Source organism: Taurulus bubalis (genome assembly GCF_910589615.1).
Source record: "Taurulus bubalis genome assembly, chromosome: 7".
NCBI lineage: Eukaryota > Metazoa > Chordata > Actinopteri > Perciformes > Cottidae > Taurulus > Taurulus bubalis.
Genome location: NC_136595.1, coordinates 13,370,759 through 13,396,363, shown reverse-complemented (window position 1 = coordinate 13,396,363; position 25,605 = coordinate 13,370,759). Strand labels below are relative to the sequence as shown.

At 39.6% G+C, this 25,605-nt stretch overlaps 1 protein-coding gene across 1 annotated transcript in view; it reads right to left on the bottom strand.

Annotated features, from left to right (window-relative positions):
- The window catches only part of hmcn1 (hemicentin 1), a gene marked incomplete at its 5' end in the record, with an annotated part of 81,103 nt that extends 66,811 nt beyond the window's left edge, over window positions 1-14,292 (bottom strand). Inside the window, one exon of the mRNA XM_079220983.1 lies at window positions 14,037-14,292. Within this exon, the coding sequence (XP_079077109.1) occupies window positions 14,037-14,292 (256 nt within the window). The remainder of the gene's footprint in view (window positions 1-14,036) is intronic.
- Between the last annotated feature and the right edge of the window lie 11,313 nt (window positions 14,293-25,605).

Here is a 25,605-nt window from a genome sequence, read left to right as displayed (position 1 = left end):
CACTGCTTTTCATCAATATTTTCTCTTTCTTAATTACATTTAGTAATTAGAGCATGCCTGCTCTTCTTCCGTGCCATTGCTAAAGATGAGCTGTGATGCTCAGGTGGTAAATGAGGAATAAAGCTTTTATTTGCCTAAAAAGGTTCTGATATGTTGTGCAAGGGAACCATTGGTTTGACTCTCCAGATCTGCAGGGAACCTTCGTTTGTGGAAATGACCCATTCATGATTTCTCTTCTCTCACCCACAATTCATGAGGTGCTCCTGAGCAAGGCACTTAACCCCCAACAGTTCCACTGGACTGATGTAACTGGGAAGCTCCCGGGAATGCATGTTTTTAACATAAAAAAATGTTTGAGGACATAGGATAGTATACATGACTACACATATAAGGAAACGCTTAATGCTTTGCTCTTGCTTCCACACAGGAAATAGCTGTAATGCTTTCTCTGTGATGACAACAAGGATCCAATAAGGCATGAACATGGCCAAGAGAATGAAGTCAGAGTGAAAAAATGCTCTAAAGTCTGACAAGAAGTAACAACAAAAGAGAGAAAATGACCTGCATCTCATCCTGTTTTTCTTTATATGTTGTGTAAATGATTAACACAAATATAATTATACAAATAGTCCTAAATGATCAAAGCAAATTAATCCAGCATTCATCCGTAATGCCAAATGTAAAAGCATGAATCTGCAAATCACGTGCAAGCTTAAACACGCACAGAAAGTTTACAGTTTGTTCCATGGGATGGAACAAACTGGGCAACTTCCCAATGGCAAACTTAGTTTCACCTCCACTGGCATTCGGTCTGAAAGTAATTAGCTTGGAATCATTGTGGAGAGAGTTTCTCTTTTCTAACAAGATCAGCAGTGAGGAATTCCAAGGGTAATGCATTGAAAGGTCACAGCCTTTAATGTCTTTCAACCCAATAACTTCTGAATTCTGGCAGCAATACATAAAACAAGATTGAACTAACATTTCTTCGAAGTTGTGACCATAACGTGATGCGACAGTTTGGGAAGGTTCTGCTCTTTAAATGCTCTGTGCCTCCAAGTGTATATAGTTTATACAGCAGTGGCATTGATCACATCTACCATTGTTCTTTTTTCATTCCTGAAGGCAAAGACCAAAATGTTCCGAACTTACAATTTCTCTGGTTTATAAACACCTAATCACAAAGCTCGCAAAAACCTACAGACCAACAGCTACCAAATGAAGCCTGAAACTCAACCTTCTGTTCATCAGCACCAGCAGTAACAGAGTCACAGGGCTGTGCTCTTTTTCCTACTTACAGGCACCACTTCATTCACAGTTTAAGATTATTATTAACAAAATGTGCCTAATAAGCCAAGTTTTTCAAACTGATTTAACGAGCTATGTATGCATGTACCTACTAAATGAATGGTCAGTTAAAGACAAGTATATGCCTCCCCATCCTACAACATCAGACACAACATGTAGCTGTTACAGCACTTAACAGCAACTGAGGCCGTAAACACACATTGCTTTCTGCCATTCTGCTGACTCAGGTTAAAATCGACCAGAAAGAGAGTGGCTGTCTTCCTGACTGTCAGCTATTAGGCATACCGTTATTCACTTAATCAGCCCCACTGAGAAAACACATGTGAAACAAACACACAGTGCTAATAGTGTGCCTCAGTTAGGAACATGTCCAGTACAGTACATACTGCATACAAAGGAGTAAACATGTTTGCAGACACTATGTGAGATAAAGCACGCAGGTCCACTTACACTCTTGACCTATGAATGAACACACAAACACAAACAAATATGCTGTGTATAAGAGGTCAACAGCATCGTGCTCTGTAATTACATCCATGTAAGCAGCCATCACTCTTAACAGAGGGCACACATATGTTGTGTCTCTCTTAGGAAGAGGCAACACAACTAAATAGGTCTGAGTACACTGCGTGCAAACAACATGTGCAGTAATTGTTAACATTCTTTTTTTTGCAATTGATAACTCTCTTTTTATTCCACGTATTAAACTATTAACTTTATTTAAGTTACTAGAGTATATATGTATTCTTAATGTCTGTCATCGGGTCCATTTCCCCGCAAAATATGATGAAAGAATTCACACAACGCAGCAAGTTCACCAAAACCTCCTTCAGCTCAGCTCCAGCAGGCAGCGACCAGAACAGGCCGTGTTGCTGGGCCCGCTTGATGGACGGGAAGTACGGGAGAACCAGAAGCAGGACTGCACGGAGCTGACAGTAAAATTAGATTTTCAATTTCAAAATTAGATTTAAATGCAGTCAGAAACACTAACGCTTTTTTTGTCCACAGGGACCGCCAAAAGCAACACAAAACGAAGTTCCTCGTAGCTTTTACTATAAATATTGTTAACTTCTAATTCCACTATTCTCTTTTAAAGTCCTCTTCCTTTTTTCTTGCCTTTTTGACGAGGATATAAATCCCTAATTGCATGTGGTTAAATTGACCAGCTTTCCTTAGACACAATGGTGAAATCAGCCTGAAAGAATTTCCCAAACAGGAAATTGCAGCCTTGCAAAAAATGAGATCATGCTTTTTAACCAAGTTCATATGTATTGCCTATTTAAAAAAGAAAAGCACAATGGAGAGGAAGTGGTTATTGTCCCTCTCACGGAATAATTTTATTTCTTTCAAATGCAGGGGTTATTTTTGACACAACCATTCCAGAACAATAACCACACTTGTAATGGTGCGGTATAAAAAATGGGTTCTTTCATCACACTGAGCCCAACTCATCCACATTTTACTATTCTTTTCCTCTCTCGCAGTATAAGGTTTGAGAATAATTCATCAAATAAATAATTAAAATGTAGCTTCGCAGAAAATTCATTCGAGCAGCAAGTACTGCTTCCAACATCTGACCAGCTGTCAGTTATATCATCTGTAATGCATCAAAGCCTGCCAATGTTCTCATCACTGTCAACATAAAATGGTCAATCCTTTATTACAGTGCCTCCCTGTGTGTCTCCCTAAGTTCTTCCTCACCCTTTCTCTTTTAAACTGCATCTCTTACCCTGCCTTACTTCTTCAGCTGCCATCTAATTATTGAGGTTCAGCCCAGAGCGACGGAGCTGACGACAGGCTTGATTTCAAACCACCACAAACTGAACTTGTGATGGAAACTTCTTCCCACAACCAACTGAGAATGCAGGACCACCAGGCAGCTAAACTCTAGTTGCGGCGCGGTCTCTCCTGTCTCACTTCATTCGACCCGATTGGATCTGTCTCAGGATGATGTGCCACAAAACCACAGATCCCTAATAATGGCACTCATGAGTTACAATGATCACACACAGCCTTTCACACATAAACACAGTGGGAAACCCAAGCACAAACCACACAGCATGTAATCCCTCCCAGATGCATCGCCTGATGAGGAGCATGTTCCGGAGACAGATGACAGCTCCTCCACCAGTCCTCAATCTGACTTAATAACTGGAGCCAGAGACCGAACACAGAAGGGGATGCAGCCCGAGGGTAAGTCTTAATAGAGTGCGTACCGTGTGTGTGTGTGTGTGTGTGTGTGTGTGTGTGTGTGTGTGTGTGCGTGTGTGTGTGCATGTGTGTGTGCGTGTGTGTGTGTGTGTGTGTGTGTGTGTAAATTTAGGATTGTCATTTTTGGGGATGTGTGGTTCTGTGGTGTGGCCATTCACAGCGACCCTGCAGCAAATGGACATCTTCTGCCTGGCTTTGTGTATGTTTACGTGTGTATATACTTGCATATCAATCTGTAAGTGTGTTAAATGTAATGAGACAATGGAATTCTGAAAGAAACAATGTTGCTGTATTAACAATAGTAAATGTTGCCTAATTTTCTGCCTCTTATCTTTCCGTCACTGTCCACTTTCCAGGAAAGAATAAATAGCATTAAAGTAATTGTATGAAACATCAGAGTGTACAAATATCATGATATTGTTAATTTTACATGCCAAATAGTTTATTATGACCTGAGAAGTGCAATATTTGCTGTATAACTGTTAAGATATGCTGTTGGTGAGGTATGCTCCGCTTGTTCAAACTAAAGTTATCTTACTTTGTAAAACTATATTCTCCTGTAACCAATCAGTTTCGGCCTCCACACACCTCCAGCGTCCCTTTTAATGTCCCTGACAGCTGTGTCTCACTAAAATTATCAGAGGAAATAATTGTTGTGGGTTCAAAATATCTGTCAACATGGTCCATCTGGTCAGAGGCAATGATCATATTGGAACAAACAAAGATGTCTTTACTTGAGGATCCATATAAACAATATCACATGTTGGCAGTCAAAGCCTTTAGTCTGATTCTCACCACAAGCGTACTGAATGTGAAGTGTTTCTACAAAGAAAAACATAAAAGAAAGAGTTGAATGTGGTCTAGTCTTTGTGGTTGGGTGACTTTGAGTCTGAATACCAGCCGCAAGAGGAGAGCACAGACAAATGTAGAAGGAAGAAGAGGGCAAAAGTAGGTGAATAATGTACTGTTTAAAACAGGATGGAGTATTATTAGGCATGAGTGTGAGTGTCACTGTCTGCTGCATTGTCTTCATTAAGATGATGTTCAATCTTTTTCATATTATGTCTGCATGCAACAAGAGAAAGATTTCAAACTTGTTATTTGGGGCTATGTAAATAAAACTGACTTGGTCGCATGGGTAGAGATGAGACGCACATGCTCCATTATAATATTCAAAGAACCTTTCTATAATGTTTCAGAATTTCATTTTAGTTTTCTGAACTATTGATATTTTTTTATTTTTGAGAGTTATTGAAGATTAGTTTTAGTTCACGGTACAAAAGAACCCACTGAGGGTTTTGTGTTTGCAGCAAAATATGCCACAGCACTTTTCAAAAGCAGATGTTTCACATAAAAGACATCCCCAATTCAACAATCTCAACTGGCTTTTCTGACAATAGAAGCTTTATTGAAGCCATACACTCCAGTCAGTTCACAATGTTTTAAAACATGCCAGGTTAGCTATTGTTCTCTTTGACATCTTTAAATACAACTTTATGAATTACAATCATGGTATATTTTGAGATTACTTGGGATTACACAGTCCTCAATCCTTGTCTAACATGATCTCTTGCCGTGTAAAAGAGTTGCGGTCTGATTTGTAACTAATGTTGTCAGAGGTGTGTTAATATTTCTCGGCTGAGCTCCTCCCCACTTCTTTCATGTCGGCACTCATTTCTCTCAAATGCCTAACTTGGTTTCTGGGTAGGGGGACACCTTTACATCACTTAAACAGGATCTTACAAAACTGACCCCACCACTGACTGGTTGTGTTGTGCAATCTCCGTTACCCATAATGCATCACAGCAAATAGGTCAGACAGATGCTCATTTAATTGCCTTGACAACATATCAAGGCTGAGTGGGAGGGCTGGAGAAGAGGATGAAAAAGACAATGCTGGGGCTTAGAGAGGCTTCAGGTTGTGTTGAGCCTCTAAATGCCTCTCATTGGAAAGGCAAAGACTGGCACAGGCTGCAACACAACCAGAACCTAGAGGCGTAGCTACATATGGTCTCCATCCTGGAAATCCAGGCCAAAACCCAGCGACTTGGCTAATGCTGACTCTATGACTCACTCTCAGAAAAAGAATACTTCAACAATTAAATGTGACCTTTTAATTGTATTAATTTGCCTCAAAAATAAAGTACAAGGCTTTAAAATGGATGGAAACAAACTCAATAGAACAACCACAAAACGATAAAGCTCATGATCAAGTATTTTACGAGTGGTGCTGTAATTCCAGAATGCTCAAAAGTGACTGGGTGGTGTTTTCGGTTTTGTGTGCCTCTTTTGTTCTACTGAGGAAATTCTAATCGTGCATGCTGAGCAGATGAGCACTGCCGACCACACACAGATGCACACTCAGGCGTCTGAGGCAGTGACTTCCAACCAGTGTGCCACAAGACTGCATTCACACCTGCCTAGGCATGTTGTTAAAATACCATTTTTTAATTATGAATGTTCATATGGAAAAGGAAATTATTGTTGTGTTTTGTTTGCCAGTTTTCCGTGAGCTCATCACGTGCTCGTCATCAGTTTGACACAGGATACGTGGTTTATTAAAACAAGCTCAGGTTTCAGGCAGAATTATCCTATATTTGTAGGGAATGGACAAAGATTGACATGTGTACCTTATTTTGTGTTCTTTAAAGGCTGCATGTTGTGCCCAGGGCCTTTAAGAACATAGAAAGTTTGCCATGACATAGAAAACGTTGGGAAACACGGTTCTGAGGTGGTCTTCATGATACATGACTTCCCACAATGCATATCCCTCAGAGGCAGGGGCAGAGGGCACTGACAGCCAGACCTTCAACCTTGCAGCCTGTAATTCAGATTCCCAAAACACTTGTCTGGGACAGACACATTTGCCTCAATTAAAACCACACAGGCCTGCATGTCAGTCAACCTTCTATTGCCTAGTTGTTTCATCTCTACTCCTTTCCTCTGGTGCCGACACATGCAGCCTTTCAGTAAATGCTTCAAGTTTGTCTGGAAGAGACAAGAAGAAAAGAAAAAGAATGCACCTGCAAAAACTGTAAGAAGGCTAAATGCATCAAGAACAACACACGACACACAGATACAATGTATTCTTACACCCGGAGATCAAGTTTCAAAACACCTTGAGCAAGTCTTCTTTCACAGCGACCCATGAGCTCACCTAGTACATACTGTCACTGGCAATCTCCTGCGCATATATGGCTGCAAACCTAAAGTCCTGGGATTAATAGGATCATTAAACTTTTATGGGGTTGTCATGGCCTGCTAAGTCTTTTTCAGTATAATAGAGCTGGCCCAGTACACAGAACTTAATTAGCATGACAATAATTGGTGATCGTGTTAGCAAACACTTTCCTATTTACACATACAGTAGATGCAGTATTCATTAGGAGTTGTGTCTCTCACAGTGACATATATAAGTCCAATATTCACACTCCTTTAACCGCTTTTATGGTCTTGACTACTGAGGGGAAATATCAAGCTCTTTAGAGATAAATGCTTCATTATGTTCACCAGCTAGGCCGTAGCTTGCCTGCCCAGTAGAGCTGAGAAGGTAGTGTATAGTGAGTGTATCTGTTTAATAAAACAGTAAAACAAAAAGAAAGTAGACAGAAGACAATTCTCTGTAGTACATTTCCATTTGATCCTCTGCTAATATTAAGGTGCCTTTATTCAATGTATTTAATATATTCAAATCCGTACCAAAACATTTAAATAAATTTAGCCACAAAAACAAGTGCAGGACTGTACTCCTGCTATGCTTCTGTCCTGAAGATTGTGTTGGAGGATCATCCAGCTCATGTGCTGAAGACATGTGTTGAAGACAGCATAACTAAAACGTGTCTGTTTCTATGGGAAGAAACACGTCACTCGCACATTAATGGTTTGAGAGTAAATGTCACTCTGAGCACAGCAGCCAAGCTGCTGAAACCTTACATATGTTTCAACTAAAATGTACATAAACAGCGTAGACAGCAAAGACAATGAGGTCATACCATACCAAACCATGGGAAGTCTTAAACTCTGATCACTAGATCTATATGGACGTAAATCTTATGTGTTCTAAATGAGTCCTCCAGACTGCGAAAGTATGACGTAAAACAATAAAATTAAATGAATCTGCCTTAAAAAGTTCTTTAGAAAAATACTTCCTTAATAATAATGTCTAGACTTCGATCTGTAGTCTAAATTGACTATAAAAATGGTGATTTGGGGAAAGCCCTCGTTAAAGGACTACCAGTAAGTGCTGAGGTTGTTGCTTGTTATTATTAGTAATGAAGCACAAAAAATGCTGACTGGCACATACTAATATATAACATAGTGTACGTATAGCTGGCATTCAGCAGCTGGAAACTATCTAGTACCAGGGCAGTGATTTTGAAAGGCTGATTTGAGACCCATATATTCTTTGTAGGGGCATAACGATGGGTCAGTATGTTATTCATAATTATATTTGACGTGTTATGTGACTCAAGCCTTCTTGAGCCACTATGCAGTCGTGGAGAGAAATAAACTGTCAGAGCAGCATTTAAAAGGTGTTCCCCACCAACAAAAGGCAAGCAGTGGCAGCTGTTATCAAAATCACCTAACTGCCTGGCCTCGGGTGTTCAGCTCTCCTTGATAAATGGACTTGGAGTGACAGGCTGCTTATGCTGTGGACACATGGTGAGAGTTAAGGATAGGTCAGGTAAACATGTCTGCCCCAGAACAGGGGAAACGCTCTTAGACATGCAGAAAAACGTGTGTTTGTGACACAATAAATTGCCTTCATGAGACAGTTATATTTTTAACTTGTCATCTACAATACATAAAGTATTGGTAGTAGTCTGGAAGTAACCATCATTATATCTCCATATATTTGACTGGCCAACACAGCAACTATCCTGATAATGGCATATTGCATTGTAGCAAATGTTGAGCCAGGTTCAATGTTTTTGCTGTTGTTGTCTGTGTTTGTACCAGGCGGCAACCTCTGGTTCTGAAAAGTTTAGCCGATGCAGAAGTGACTTAAACTTCCGCATTAGTCTCCTCTGGTCCTAATAAGAAGTCTGACTGTATAAAGGTCTGTGAGAAAATGCCCCTACTTTTCACTTGATTTATTGTGTAATGGTCTCAATGGGTTTTTAGGTTTGAGTATTCTTCAATACAACATGATATGTATTTGGTCAATTATTGGTCCCAATTAGAGTAAAATAGATGCTAAACGCAGTAACTGTTTTGGGGCGTGGCTACCTTGTGATTGACAGTCGTATATGTAGCCATCTCTACTACAGTCACTTGTCCGCAGTCTATATATAGTCACACCCGTTTACTGGTTGCAAAAATACAAAATATAAGATGGCGAAGGTCAAATGCCGAACTCAAGGCTTCAAAACCATAGTCCACAAACCAATGGGGGAACGGGGCAATGCGTCTACTTCTTGCAGTCCATGGTTGGCACTGATGTTGTGCCAGCAGAGTGGCCTCACTCAAATGAATGCCCAAGGCATTCCCAAAGCCTCCATCATTAAATGATGGCACAAAACCAACTTCCTCAGTCTGAATAAATGTTTAGTTTTATTGCATAAACTCTTCCTATTATTCATATTTTTCCTTTAAGTCTCAATTCCCTTCCAGCCATGAATCATAATGTCGTCACCCCAACAGCTTTGTGTCATCTAAAGTTTTCAGTCTGTTTCTCCACTTTTTCACTACAACCTGTCCAACATTCACACCTCCGCACTCAGACAGTTACCCGAGAGATGCTGGAACTCAAACAAAAAACAAGTAATAAAAGGTCAAGAGGATATTGATGAGAGCCCAGACAGTGATGTCAAAGAGCACTGAAGGTCACGACCAGGGCTCAGCAACCCTCCGCAGCTCAGAATGAGGCTCAGAACTCAACCGAGTATGAAAAACTAATCCAAAGCCTGGAGGGAAACAAAACCAACATAGTAAAGAGTATAAAGTAACAGAGACATTTAACACATTGGCCATTCATGTCAACCACTGTATCAAAAGATCAACTTCCTCAAACTTTTCTGAACACCTTGGAATCTCTAAAGCTGTCATACATACATCTGTAAACAGAGAACAAGATGGACAACGTCTAAAGTGTCTGATGCAGCCCTCAGGTATGTGCTGACTTCCAAGATGAAAGAGAGATAACCTCAGAGCACCGATTACAAAGTTAAATAGAGTCGAAACATGAAACACACATTGTAGTATGCCACACTCCTCTCTCTTCCTCTAACTCTTCAAAAACCTCCACCTCTTTATTTTGGCATTCCTGCCTAATAGCATCGTTATTGACTCTGTCCAGCTAAACGCAAGCTCCTTGTAATCTCACACAGGTGGGGCGGTCCAGACAAAAAAACTGCTGCTCAGGAAAGAGGGAAACAAAGAGAAAAGGAGATGAGGGGGAAAAGGACAATGGCCACCAACAAAGGGAGCTCTGAGATGCCTTTGATCATGCAGTGGAGGTTGAAGCAATCCCGTCATCTCCTCTTATTATTCCACGCCCAGAGTTTTGGTCCATCTCCTTCTAACTAAAGTTAACTGGCTGAAAGAGGATGGCAGGCCATCAACTCTCTACAGATCTACAGAACTCACAGCTGAAACAAGAGACTGGGATGTCAAAGTCTAAACTTCTTGACAAGCCAGCTGATGTTAGTCAGATATCACTCAGTAAGGAGTCAGTCAGTCTATGACTCAGCCTTCCTCCGTTTGGGTTGTGCCATTCCTTGAACAAATCCAATGCAGTCAGAAAGGACAGAGATACTGTATGTTACTCTGTTTTAGCTTCGTTCTCCAACACACTGGATTTGAAATTAAACAATTACTTTGACAATTACTAGTGCTGACTTTTAAATGGTCCGTATCCTTCCAAGAAGTGCAAGTCTGATCCCCCCCAAACCTTTCTAATGATGTTATTGGGGAGCTTCATCTGACAATTATTGCAACTTTCCAAAATTGTCAATCACTTACACTTCATACAGTGATTGGCAAGGTGTGTGAAGATGATAAATTAAACAGATTTTTGATCTTCTCTCTCGAGCCTTCTTAATAACTCTTCACAGTCCACACTACGTTTATCACTTATTTTATGTACAAACGGTTGTTACACTATGAATGCCTTCCAGAAACAATAGGTCCAAAAGTGGTCTATATGACAGCGGCGACACCTTTTTGCCTTCGACATGTCAGACAACTGGTTCTACGAACTAGCATACTTCTTCTATCATTAGCTTTCAGGTTGTTTGAGAGCGTTCACATTTATATTGGGAGCATTATGTGGGACGTGTAGCCACTTTTAACCAGTGTAGGACAATGCAGAACAAAAGTCCTCAACCAGACAATCACACACATAGTTAAAGATGGCACAATCTGTGATTGGGGGGTGGGGGCATCCTGGACAAGGTCCAACACTTTACTGACTGCAAAGAGTTTGTAACCAAATACTAAATATAATGACTTAATTTAAGTTTACTTGTCCTTTGGTTTCTGACATTTAAAATTGGAGGATTTCCCTGCTAACCACTATGGAAAAGGGATCAAATGTGCCACTTCTGATGTAGATGCAAACACCCTCCAATTAAAGTCAGCGCGTTAACCACACAGTCATTGTTCCATTTTAAATCCGTAATGCTGGAGTGCACCGCTAACACTACTAAAAAGTGTCACTGACCCAAGGCCCTGGGTTCTGACCTATCTCAAACTCAGCTAATTAAAAACACATACGAGACACACACAAACACACCCTCTCACAGCAAGGTAGTGTTTACAAGGACAAGCATACGTGGGTAAGGACGTCATGAAGAACGTAGAATCTCTGAGGACTTTTGAAACAAATCTGTGGACACATGCACACTCTTTTTATTTCACATCAACTCCCTACAGCACATTATTCTGACCTTGTAGAGTCTTTTTATATGGCTAATTGGAAAACTGCACAAATTAACATTAATTCTGGGATAAATGACACATTTCCTGGCTTGGTAGTGGTAGGAGTGTTGTGAAATAAAGTTTATTTAGCTGTAAACTTTCAAATAAATGTCCCATGAGTCCAGAGAGTCTGCTCGCAACACACCTTTGACTCCTCGGCCTAAGACTGGATCCATCAATGACAGACCAGTCATCGTTTTCTAGACTCTAGCTAGAGAAGAAAGATGTTCATGTTTACAGCTGTTAACAGTCCAGGAAGGCCTTTTCCTGTGGATTCTCTCATAAAGTGAATGATATTTTTCCAACGTACCAGCGTTTTTTCAAACTGGAGCGCAGAATACACAGCCCCTGCGCTGTTGTAAAATGACTTGTGAAGTATCTTCTTTCTTTCTTTCTTTCTCCCCCTGCAGGATGAAGGAAAGGGGGAGGCTTCCTGACTGATCTTCCCACACAAGCCTAAACCCAATATCCAAGCATCCTCCTGACACTCTCGCTTCACACACACACACACACACACACACACACACACACACACACACACACACACACACACACACACACACACAGGCCGATGGAAACAGACACACAAACACACTCTCCAATGTTTACCGTGTCAGATTGCAGTGTAAATAAAGGGGAAGCTCCGGCCTCTGATTTAAAAGGAGCCAAACCAAACAGGAGGGACTGCGTTATCGCACTGGGTCGGATGGAAAGCGGAGAAAGTGGATCTGTGTCAGAATGAAACAAACCCAAAATAAAAGTTCTTATGAAAACAAAACTGATTCTCTCAGTGGGTCTGGGATACTGTCGGAGAAGGAGGGCAGGACAACATTTGGGGGAATGTTTGGCCACCCCTGCTTGCACTGCGTGCTGTGCTAATCATTCCTCTTTTCCCCCGGAATTTTGGAGAACCCCTTCTGACATCCTTGTAAACATTTTAAGAACAAACTAACGTCACTTGAAGTTGAGAGACCAACACAGAGACAAAGAGTTGCCAACACCGAGTTTCTGAATCCCATTGTTGCAGCTTCAGTTTACTGTAAGAGTGTCGTATAATGACTTCCTAGTGACAGTAATTGTAACATTTGCTATGAATCAAGCCTCGAAAGTGCATACAGGTTGCAATCATTCTTTGAAAACTGTTGCTTTGTCCAAGATACAATGCACCGGAGCTCTCTTATCATCTGCTAATGATTTTAAATGTCCCCCTCTCTCCATCCCAAACACACAATAATGAATTCATCATTTGTTACACTTGTGTATACTGAGCATATGTCTTCCTTGAATATAATTATTATTCTAGGCACAGAATCTATGATGAATTGAGCTTCATAAGAATTTGTGACATGCTGAAATGTAGCAGAGGAGAGCAAACATCTGGAAAAGGAATCTGTCTCTTCACCACACAGATCACCTCTGTCGATTCATCTTGTACTTTCTCTCAGCAGTTGCTAAGAGTACTCAAATCGAACTGAGTATATTTTAAACACAATGAAGGATATCATATGTTAAATTGTAGGTGCTGGCAGGATATTATACAAATATTAAAATATTGAGAGTCTGCGGTAAGGATTATACCTAAAATGCTTAAAAAGTAAAAAGACACTATTGAGTGTTACACACACACACACACACACACACACACACACACACACACACACACACACACGCACACACACACACACACACACACACACACTTTGATTTCTGACCTTTATAAGGCCTATCTACAGTGACACACTCGAACATGGACCCTTTGTTCTCGCTGTTGATGGAGCCTTTTTTGGAGGAGGATGTCGAACACGTCTCACCTCCAAATCAGCATACAGACCCCCATGGCATCACGGCAGCCTTTGATGGTGCAAGAGTGACCTCTCCTCCCTCTCAGAAAATAGTAATTACATACAAACACAAAGTATCTCCATCACCAAAACGTTCAAGCTTAAAACATAACCTCAAGTAAGGTGGTTATGATAGAAAAGACACATTTTACTTGGAAAGAGATATGACTCATGTAAGTCACTACATCGACTGTATACTCTTCAAAAGCTTTGTTTCCATTTCCATACTGCCATACCACTTCCCAGGAGATTATTTAACACTATTAATAATGATTATTATTTAACAACTCATTTGAAACTTCTCGTTTTTGTCATGACAGTGCGCCTGCGCCTCTGACCTACAAGCCAGGGTTACAGTTAAGTATCCCAATGATATACTGTCTTGGCAATATTAGCTGTTTGAGAATGAGAGAGCACCCCGGGGTGATAATAATCATTGAGCTGCATTGCAAACATAAAGCCACACACTAACCCCGGCGGAATGCTAATGATAGTGACCGCCAGGCTGAACATCTGTGTGCGGAGACAAAATCCCCCAGAGTCCCTCCTCTGGAGGTGTGAGGAGCATTGGGGCGGATTGTGAGCAAACTATCACATTTCTCACTTTTCCGTGTGCTTTTGTTGTCACGGCAGAGAGTAAACACAACATAATCCCAAAAGTGTGCAGCCAGTTTGCAAAAACAAAAATGTCACGCGCAAAAAAAAGGTTACCACAACAGATGAGACTTTTACTCCACACACGTTACACCATTATATTACCTGGATCGTGGAAGGGGACCAGGGCAAAGTTGTACAAAGTTTGCTTCGGTCTATTGAGGGAAGTTTCCAAAATCTTGGACGCGCCCTCGATGACCTGGACCAGGTCGTCGTACATGGAGCCGGTGACATCAAAGACGAATGCCAGGGTGGATGCCCCCTCCGGGATGTCCTCCTTTGTGGCCCCGGGCCCCGTGTCTTGCCCGGCGGAACACGACACCGACAGCACCAGGGACAGCCACACCAACCTGCTGCCCATTTCAGATCCAAGATGCTTCTCAAGCAAAGTTCTGGGATGTTTCCTTCTCGCCAGTTGGGACCTCAGGGTAAGTCTCGAAGTAAAGGTAGAGACATCGGGTTCTCAAACGTGAACTGAAACGTATGCAGAACAACTTACAAAGGGTACAACAACAGCCAACAAAAAAAAACGGGGGGAAAAGGGTTTCGGAGTTTTCGTGGGCTTCTTCCTGTGCGCACAAGTCAACCTCTCACTTCTCTGTGAGCAGGAGCGGCAGCGGGCTCAGCAGCTGCAGCAGTGCCTGTCGTCTGTTGTCTACAGAGTCCGGGGCCCTTGTTCAGCTCTGTCATACAAAGACCCCCTCTCAGCTGGGCAGAAGGTCTCCACGGCACAGACTAACCCGTGCAGAGTAGCTGCGCTCTGATTGGACGAGATGTTTGGGGGACTTCGAGGGACCGTGTGCGCAAATTGACTTCAAGGCGTTCCAACAAAGAGCTGCAGCGCCGTCATGTTTCCCATCATAAAAAGTAATAGGCTACAGTCATCAACGCGTAATGTTGTTGAATTTGCTTGCAAATAACGCACTTGTTGCAGGTCTCGTTGACTTTTTATTTATTTTTTAGAACCAATAAGAAATTTGATGCAATTAGATACAAATTATTAGAAGGGCAATTATTAATGTTGACCTATTGTGAATGAATAATACAGAAAGAAAGGATGCAATGGTTTGAAACGCTGAACTTGCACGAGACAAGCTGGTTTGGGGTCCAGGACAATCAAAAAGCATCACTTTGGTGATTTTGAGCTCTGTATTGCCACCTAGTGGTTGTTGATTGACCTCACAAGTAAGTGGCTACAACTAAAGATATTTAAGAATTGACATTTGGTATACAAATGACAATATACTTGTACTTAAAAAGTCTTACTAGGAGATATGTTGTAGGTTTATAAAAAAAAAAGGCAAAACATATACCAAAAAGTGAAACATGGAAGTAAAGCACTATTAATCAAGGAATTTAAATATATTTTTGAGGAACTTGAGTATTTATGTTCCACTCCACTGCATTTTAGAAAAGAATACTGTATGATTTACTCCACTACATATACAGCTGTAGTTACTGGTTACTTTTCAAATTGAGTTTTTGCATTAAAAGATCATGTTATAAGTTTACAAATAAAGCATATAAAAAATGAAAACAGTGCTTCTCAGGCTTTTTGGCCTGTGACTTCTGATTGTATTATTGGCGCTTCTTGCAATGATGCCGATGTCTCTTTGTGATAAACAGTTTCACCAAAGAGATGGTCTAATATTTTACACAAACAACCCCTCGGGTTGGCATTGTGACCCTTTGGAGCATAGCTGACTGTATTTGAAAGAAATCAAATGAGCTCCACATCGACCACAGTAAAATCCTGCTAGGTCACATGGGACATTTTATCATACGACCAGTACTTTTACTTTAGTAGTCCATTTAGCTGATAATAATTATAAAATTTTACTTCAGCAGGATTATCAAAGCAGGACTTTTACTTGTAATCAAGTATTTTTAGTTATATTTGTACTTTAACTCAAGTAACGACTATGAGTACTCTTCCACTGTTTGAAAGACGATAAAGTGAATGTTGTTAATGAGGGACAAATAAAACAGGTGTCAGTAAAATTGCATGCAGACAATAAGCTTGAAGGCCAGTCTTTGTATGATGAAACTTCAATTTGATTGCCCTAAATTACATGAATGATCCATCTTGTCACATCAGAGGGCTTTATGACAACTCCATCAAATTTCCATCTAGCAGAATTTCAGGAGTATTCCCACTCCTCAACTGTACCTCAGAGGGTTTGTCGTGCCTGAGTGCCACGGCGGATTCCCTGTCTTAGCTTCCACACAATGCAATTGGCAAAGCAGATGAGCTTATAGTTCAAGCATTGCACATCAATCATGTTTTTCTTTAATACATCTTTAAAACGTATCTGTTGATGGTGTGGTTGTTATAGCTATATTATGCATACTAAATGCTAGATGGAATGGAGCCATAATTCAAGTCAATATGTCTGCTGCGAAAAGGTCTACTCAGTCAAAAGTCTCCTTGACTGAGAAGTAATCCTTGTCACATAGCATTTTACTTTAATCAATATCTGTTTGAATGTTATACCAAAGAGCTCCTACCGATAAATATAATAAGTATGATGGTTGTGTTACAATTATGATGGATGTTGATTCAGTGTTCAATTGTATTCAAGTTAAAGGGCTCTTTTATGAGAAATAAAGTCTGAGAGACTGTGCTCCTGCACATCTCTAAATGCAATACATCTTTTTCACAATCTTTTATTACATGTTATTTAATTACCCCAACTAGTTCTGAAACAAGAATAAAGGAGAATTAGAGCGATTTAGGGAGTAAGATTGACCTTTGTTTGAAAGTGACAACATTACCTGGTTATTCATTATCTGTGAGGCATTGCTTTAGTTTCAAGTAGTCCAATTCAAGAATTGTTTGGAATACAAATACAACTGTATCTCATGAATCATAAATCACTAAAATGTCCACACTAGCTATTTTCTCTGCAAACGTGCTTTCTTCACTCCTCTCAGACAATTATTGTAAAGTGCAAACAATTAGCATATTTGGGCACTAGGGAGAGCTAGTACACCACTGATATCTCATATTAATGCTAATGCAGGGCTTTAAAACTGTATATCTGTATATAACTAAATGATCAGGGGGGAAATAAAAATGAATAAAGGTGAAGAGAGTCATCAGTCTTTTTTTAAAATACATGGCTCTGTAAAGGGAATGGTATTGGGTAGTGAAGTGTCTTGCATTTTCAACAGGTCATTTCACCAGGTCTTTACTGGAGGTTGTTGATTGAGTGTTACACGGAAACATTCAAATAAGAATCCAAACCTCACGAACCAAGGCACACGCAAATGATGTGGAAAAATAATTTTGCATAGCAAACAAATAGGGAGGCTAAAGCTTTTTGAAAATGGACCATGACATCCAGCATGCAGACAGTGATTACACAACACATTTCTCAACAAAAAATAAATCACATCTGAGGTGCAGGTCCAGTTCCTATAACAAGTTCATACATGAACAAAAAAAAGGAGCAATAACAATAATAGGTAAAACAATCACTCACATGGTTTAAACACACAGTGTCATTCCTTTCTACTATGTTGCAAGCTAACAATATGATTCACTCCTCGAAAGGCATTCTGCAGAAGTAGATGTGTTGAAATACTGTGAATATACATCCCTACCCTGGAAAAAGGGCAGAGAGACAGTGGTGATGTCATCTCAGAAAAAGGGCAGGAAGCATATAGGAACTGTATGACAAGTGTAGACTGTCAAACACACACAAGCTGGAGATTTCTCTACGACACACACACACACACACAGTGCTATTGCTTGTGTTCAAGGTAAAACACCAGATTAAATTCTGCAATGTCAAAGTGAAGAGATTTATCATCAGTTGTGGGAGGTGAACATTGTTGTCGTTCAGTAGAAGGTCGGGCATCTGCTACCACGCAACAACCCAGTTCAGTCGTCCCACATCTAAATGGACCTTCATGACCTTTTGACATAAAAAGATGCATTCATTAAATAATTAAACATCAATCATTCATTACAGCAAGATATTCAGTTTATCAGTTAAAGTAGTAGGATCATACCCAATTTGAATAGAACATTCATTTTTCATTTCACATTTGTTACCCTTAACAATCTGAATAATAATTATGATAATATATAATAATCTGAGAAATTGCTGTATCTAATAGATTTACTTTCAAATTAATACTGTTGAGCTTGAACAGTTTGTATAAATAGGACATTCCTTCACTGGCATAAACATTGTCCCAAAGCAGCCGTCAAGGCTACAACAGCTGTATCCAAAAACAATGTATCAGGCATGGAATTTATATTATCATTGCACCAGCTCCACAAATTATCACAAATTTTCACAGATTACAGTCTTATTTGACTGGTTTTGGTTTCACTTTTCTTGGAATCTATAACATGTTTACATAATTTAGATTCGATATATATATATATATATATATATATATATATATATATATATATATATATATATATATATATATATATATACATATATATATATATGTATACATATATATATATATATATATATATATATGTATACATGTATATTCATATATATATATATATATATATATATATATATATATATATATATATATATATATATATATATATGTATACATATATATATATTTCTCCAAAGACTTACCAAACTTGACAAAACCAAATAATTCAATGGACTCAACATTGTAGTTGCATAACTTCCTTTTCCATTGCGCAACAAAACCCAACTCAGCTTTTACAAACTCATATGAGACTTTCTTTCTCAGCAGTTTTGGGATAATACAGGAAGAAGACAAGGAAAGAGAGGAGAAAAAAATACAGTCGCATCAATAACTTTCTCCTGTCTCCACTGCTCTCTGTCTCTAGTAGTCAGTCACATCATCTTTCATTCACTTCTCTCTCTCTCTCTCTCTCTCTCTCTCTCTCTCTCTCTATCTCTCTCTCTCTCTCTCTCTCTCTCTCTCTCTCTCTTTCTTTCTCGATTGTTCTAAGAAAGACCCTGGATGGGAAACAGACTAGAAATTTTCAGAAAAGGTGAGTTTATTCCTAGTGTGCGCTCCTTTTCATATGTTTGTGATCCTTTTGTGAGATAATGTTTCTGCATATGCCAGGTGAACCACATTCAGCTGTTTCTTTTCCCCATGTTTCTGCCTATGTTGGTAGTTTTCTATAGCTGCCTAATGGCTCATGAGTGCAGACTCATAGGACAGGCATGACTGTAGCACACACACACACACACACACACACACACACACACACACACACACACACACACACACACACACACACACACACCAGTCCCTCAGTCTTCCAAACATGAGCCATATGACACATGGGCTCCAGCCCCCCAGTAAACCAACCAGAAACCCGCCCTGGGGCCCTGGTGCTCTGTTGCCCAACAGACCTAATCCCTGGGTTTACTGCCTGTCATCTCACTAAAGTCACTCTTTTGTAGGGAACACAACTCATCTGGCCAATGAGGCTCACTGGTTGTGCACATACACACCAACATATCCTTTGTAATCCCTCTCCATTCTTTCATTTATCTCTGTCTCCCATTCTGGGTCTCTCGCTCTCATAAAAACACACTGAACAGTATAGACATGGGTAACCACACAAACACCAGCATTTGTGTGCACAAACAATTGTCCCCATTTTCTTACTGTCTCATCCTCTCTCTCGCCCACTCTGACGTCAGTCACATACAAGCAGCGATGAAAATATTTCAGAAACGTAGAGAACAGCAGATATACAGTGCACATCAAGGGAAATAGTTCTTGACTATATGTAATCGGGTGAAAATGGAAATGACAGGCGAGGAAAGAAGAAGCTTCTCTCCATCAGACTCAGATCTAACTGGACTGCACCTCTCTCTGTCACTCTTTTTAATCTGGTCTCATTTGGCCTGCACATTCCTCCCTTGAAAGCTACTGTTAATGCTGATCACATAATTAAGCGTTTATTCAGGCTTTGTTTTTCACAGACCATAAAAACAGATTATGCGAGAACGATGAGTGTATGAGCGTATCAGAAAGTGAAAGAGAGATACAGAGAATAAGGAAGAGAGAGAGAGCGGTTTAGCAAGGACATTATACTTGTGACCTACAGTTAACTCTAAATGCTCATTTACATTTGGAAAAAGTACCTATTTGTCCCAATTCATTGTGGGACAATGTTGTTTATGTGCAAATCTGTCCCCAGCACACAATGGACAAGAGCAGGACGATAAGAGAAACCTGTGCTGAATTGTCTGATATTTTCTGTTACTCTACTCCATTCATCTCTCTGTCTCCATCCCATTCACTTCCCTTATTGCTGATGTCACTCCACTTTTCTCTTTCCATCACAAACATCTCCTTTCCATGTCTTTCCTGTTTTCCATCCTAGCGTGCATGTGTGTGAAATGAAATCTATGTGGAAATTAAGGGACAAAAGAACAATGGGATGTCAGGCAAAAACTGCAACAACAACAGCAATAATGGGCTGTGACATAAATAATCAAATTGTAAAAGGATATTGGGATGGTTGGATAATGAAGTGAGAGAGGATTTAAGTTAAAAAGAATAAAGTAATAGCTTAGAGAAACGGGAGACAGAGGTGGGAGGACATGCACTACAAATGGCTGCATTATGCAATAAATACACTGTGTCTGTCTCTCTCAGTCTGGTTGATGAGCACTTTGTTTCTTTCTCCCCTTTTTACAAAACCAAAGCAGGCAGACTCCTCTCATTCACAAACACACGATACAAAACAAGAAGTAGACACACACATGTGCACTAGAATATTATGAGAAACAGACTTAATCTATTCCCATACAAACGTTTTCTCAAAACATCTCCCTGACCTTATACCACCGAAGGAACTTTTCCCATAATCACAGTCAAAATTTCGGGCAACAAAGTTTTTCCCAGCCCGCTAAGTCTCCTACTGACAGAAGGCATTTGTGTGTTCATCAGGCAGACTGTGTATTCATATACATGTATGTGTTTGTATGTAAGGGAACATAATGTCTCCAACTGCATCCCAACAAGGAAGCATCAGTGAGAAAATAGACAAGTTTCATTAAGTCCCACTTCCCCTGGCCTTGAGGAAGCTGAGTCGTGGATGTTTATCTTACATAAGAGAATGGACTAAAATGCTGCTGTATGTTTAAAAGTACAGGGTTTTTACAGTTGAACAGACACATAATAAACAAGCCTCAGCATGGGACATCTGCTCAGTCAAGTGCACTACTATAGTTTATATTACTTGTAGAAAGTCATGACATGAATTAATTCAATATTATAAAAAAAGCATTTACAATTTTACTCTGCTTGAGCAAGGTCAGGAAGTGTTCCATAATGTGTGCTAACTTCCTCTAGTGAGCATGTGAGTCCCACCACATATTTTCCTACAGCCTTTCCACAGAATTGTTGCTCTGTGCAAGCAAAATTAATATTTTCTTCTTTTTGGTTCAGTTTAGAACGAATCACGAGCATTAATGTCCTCTTTCAGGAAAGTTTTTTTTGTTGTTGCAAAACTATGAGTAACATGTCTTGAACATCTTTCACGTGAAGAAAAGAAAGACCACTATGCACAGTGTAGTGCAGTTATGAACACACCCATGGTCAAACTTATCACGAGCAGTGTGACAGATAGGCCTACATGTTAAAATGGAACAATTGCAAACCATTTAGTGGCTACTGAGACAACGTTACATGCAACATAGATTCTTCATATAATTAAAAAAGAGACTAAAGTATGTATCCCTGTCAGTCAAAACAATAGACATTCACAAAAGCAAATGAATGGACAGCAAGGTGAGCTAGCGGTGATAATAACACAAATTTTCACATGTCCCCATCTCCCATATAACCTTTACATGTAGGTTAACGTTATGCTGCGTTCACACCAAAAGCGTTGCGAACAAAAAATGTTGGTCAACACATAATCCCCATAGATAGATAGATGCTTTATTCATCCGCAAGGGGAAATGTTGTTGTCGACGAAGTCGACAATAGGTCCGAATCCCTGTAGAGGGCTTGTCTTGTATTGCCAATCATGTGGTCTTTCTGCACATTTTAACCTATGCTAGGTAGCTAATGTTAATGTCACCAGCATTAGTTAACGCCAACTATAGTTGCCAAAAATAGTTACGGATGCCATATATGCAAACTATTAACTATTTTACCACCAAATGTATGGACATAAGTAAAATCAAATTTGACAAGCGTTTTAAATGACCTTACCTGCCTGTAACTTTCCTTGAGCAAACCATTAACTTGTTCTAGTTAAAGATTGTTGCTAGTGTGTTTTGGAAATTGTGTCAGAGAAATCCATAAAGTTAATAGTAAACTAGTTTTGGGTTTATTGGGTTTAATATTGTTTCTAGCCATGGTGATACATTGCTTAGCCTACATGTTACAGACAAGTATATATGCACTGGATTATGAAAATAAATATCTGTGTTAAAGTTCCTAGTGCGGAGGCAGAAAGTTTAATTTATTTGATCTACTCTTCATTAATCTTTCACTAGTCATACTTTGTTTCTTCTAAGCACAGTGGTCCAACTGTTTTATGTAATCTCATCATTTTCTATTTTCATCATTATTATTGAATTTGTTGTCAAATACAGTTTCACAAATGCTTCAGGTAGAATTGTAAAAGGTAGTCACCTGTCTCCATCATATATTGGAAGGGTGTTTGGCTCACATAATAGATGTCTATACATGCAGTGAGGGCAAAAGGCAGAAGATGTTCAGTGATTGAGGAAATTGACAGCAGAGGTTTCTCAAACTAAGTTCACCTTTTGTGAGTTTTGGATTACATCCAACCAGAAATGTGTCTATTCCATATAATTTCCATGCATCCATTCTTTGTGTATAAACAAAGTCGAGTTGACTGACACTAACGCACATTGGTCTTGAAAGGGCCATTTACTCTGAAGCCCGCAGTCATCAATGCTACATTTGTTGTGCATGTCAGAGGCTAAAAAGTTCCATTTTAGCACCAAAGTGTAATGGCTGAGTGTTGTGGAAAAACAAATACTTTCAATCCTTTGCATTAGCAAGGAAATCATAGCAACCTTGAACAACATAATAGTTCCAGCTGACCTCAACTCAAAAACTGCAATCTGTCCTCAGCCCAGTGACGACTGTTTGTGTTTCCTGCTTCTATCGTGAAAACAGCTTGTTGAGACCTTTAAGAAGGCCAAAGAAAGGATTGTGAAAATATGAGCTATTGTTTTTTACCAAAACACAAGATCCAGGCCAAAATATCAACATTCTGCTGGAATGTGACATTGAGAAAAATACAAGTGGAAACGAGCCACAATACGTGACTATTTTTAAAGAAGCCTCTACATCTGAGGCGGTTGCATGATTAATGCCTCTAAAAATAGGCTGAAAAATACATCTTAAGAAGCACCTCACGTTGCTGTCTGGCTGCTGCACTTTTTCCGCTACTCTTTTTCTGTTTGTTTTGTAAAAACAAAAACTTTACTTCGCTCTCTTCAGCTCTTATTATATTTGCTTATTCCAAATACAATTATTTGTTTGTTCTTTTAATGGTCACAAGCATATGATCAGCCTTGAACCACAAAGCCAGTGAGAACATGCATCAGTGAAGAAAGAAGAGCATTTCTTTAAAGCAACAAAGCATAAAAAGCGGATAAAACAATTGTATTTATCAAGCTTCTGTATTACTGCCCTCTTATTTAACCTTTCCCACAAGCCAGATTGTTTTGCAATAATTACAGCCCAAAATACTAAATAATATAATGTATGTAAGATATATTGTATAATATTGTGCAAATTGTTATGTAATTATGTAATATTCATTGTTGTGCCTTGTTCAATTATATATTCATGATGCTATATGGAGCAAAACAGCCATGGATTTGTTATGATCCAATTTCTAAAAAGTTAATATTATGGCTTGCCACGGCAGAATATGCCCGCTGACATTTACAGTTGCTGCCAAAACAAAACACATCCCAGACAACAATGATAAAACAGAAGCTGCTGGAAAAACAGCACACAGGATGATCTGAAAATTTTCCACAAGATAAGCACATGTTCTTGTCATTATATACTTGAATGAGCATAGAGGGCAGCCATATAATCAAGGCTACTGGCTCTGTCTGGGCTGCTGAATTTAAACAGGAAACATTAATGGCAGTTTAGACCTCAGGTCACAAACAGAGCGCTACCTCTGTTTACTCGCACTACTGACGCTGTAGGGAGCTGTGAAAGCATACTGTGCATGTGTTTCTCTGTAGTGCATACAGTATGCAAAAGGTAGACAGGGGACTACCACATATTTATCAACATGCTTTAGCACTTCAGTCTCTGCACAACCCCATAATGAATTCACTCTCTTTAGCCTGGACTGTAAATGTCATGGCCTCTCCGGTTACAGCACTGCTCCGCCGGGGACTTCAACATCAGCTGCTTTAGTTAGTCCTCAATTTTAACAAACGTAAACGTCTGAAGTTGAGAAAGAAGTAGATTAGAAGCCCTGACTGGAAACAATTATTACATTTCTATGAGGCAACATGTCTAGAAGGTGAATATGATCAGACATGAAGCATGTTCAAATATTATTACAGTCATGAATGTTTTTAAAAACTTGTCTCCAAAATTCACAGTAAGAATAAAATCAGCAACTTAAATTAACTTGGAAGAAAACAGTGTATATAGAAAACAAGTCAACTGCCTAAGAAAGGACATGGATGCAAATGTCTAGTAGAAAATCTAAAATGTTCCAGTTTATTTTGGTGCCCTTGATTCATTCTGAGTGAAGCTCCTCGACCCAGACAGCTGAGCTGCCATGGGTGAATCTCAGGTAAAACTTATACTAATGTTGCGCTTCAGCAGTGTGATACAACTCTTGAGATAGTGAAATGCACTTCGTACTACAATCAATGAATTAATGCTTCTGTATAAATGAATCGCCTTCCTGGAATTAAAAGTGCTACTGCTACTTTGACACTGTAGGTGTGAGCTGCCAATATTTCCGGCTAAAACTGGATCATTGTGACTGGGGTTAAAGTGATCCAAGGTGTCCTCGCTGGAGGCACACTGGTTAAAAGTTAAACAGAATATCTGATAGCCAACCGTCACTGTGTGTGTGCAGATGTGTACACAACTTTAAAGTTGTGTGTCCCTTTTTCCACATATTGAACTTCAACCTATGATGTTATCCAGGTCACATTTCATGTGCACTTGTTTTAGAGTTCACCCATCTCAGCAAGACAAACAGAGAAGTCCCATTGTAACATCAGCTTGAGGAGATTGAGGCCCCAGTTGTTGACAGTAGAGTCAACAACTGGGGCAAGTTTTTTAGGGAAATTGAAATAAGAGCGGAGACTGACTGGCGTTTATAAAGCTGTCCATTCACCATGACCTCAAAAACAAGTTTCTGGCGATCACAACACTAATGTGTATCGTTGTACTATTTCTCAAAGGGGATCTGCTGCTAACTAGCTCATTATGGAAAGCACAGTGTGTGTGATGAGCTGGTCGCTGGTACACAACTAATTAGGTATTGCTGGCAGCCGCCCACCCCTGTCTAAGAGGAAAACTGTGTGATATTAGATCTCGTTAAGAAAGACACCGAGGAATTAAACACGAGAGGAAAGGGTGGAGAGCATGGAGTTCAATCCCACATATCAGAGTGAGGTTCACTGCTTTCAACATAAATAAAAAAGCATCAAACAAA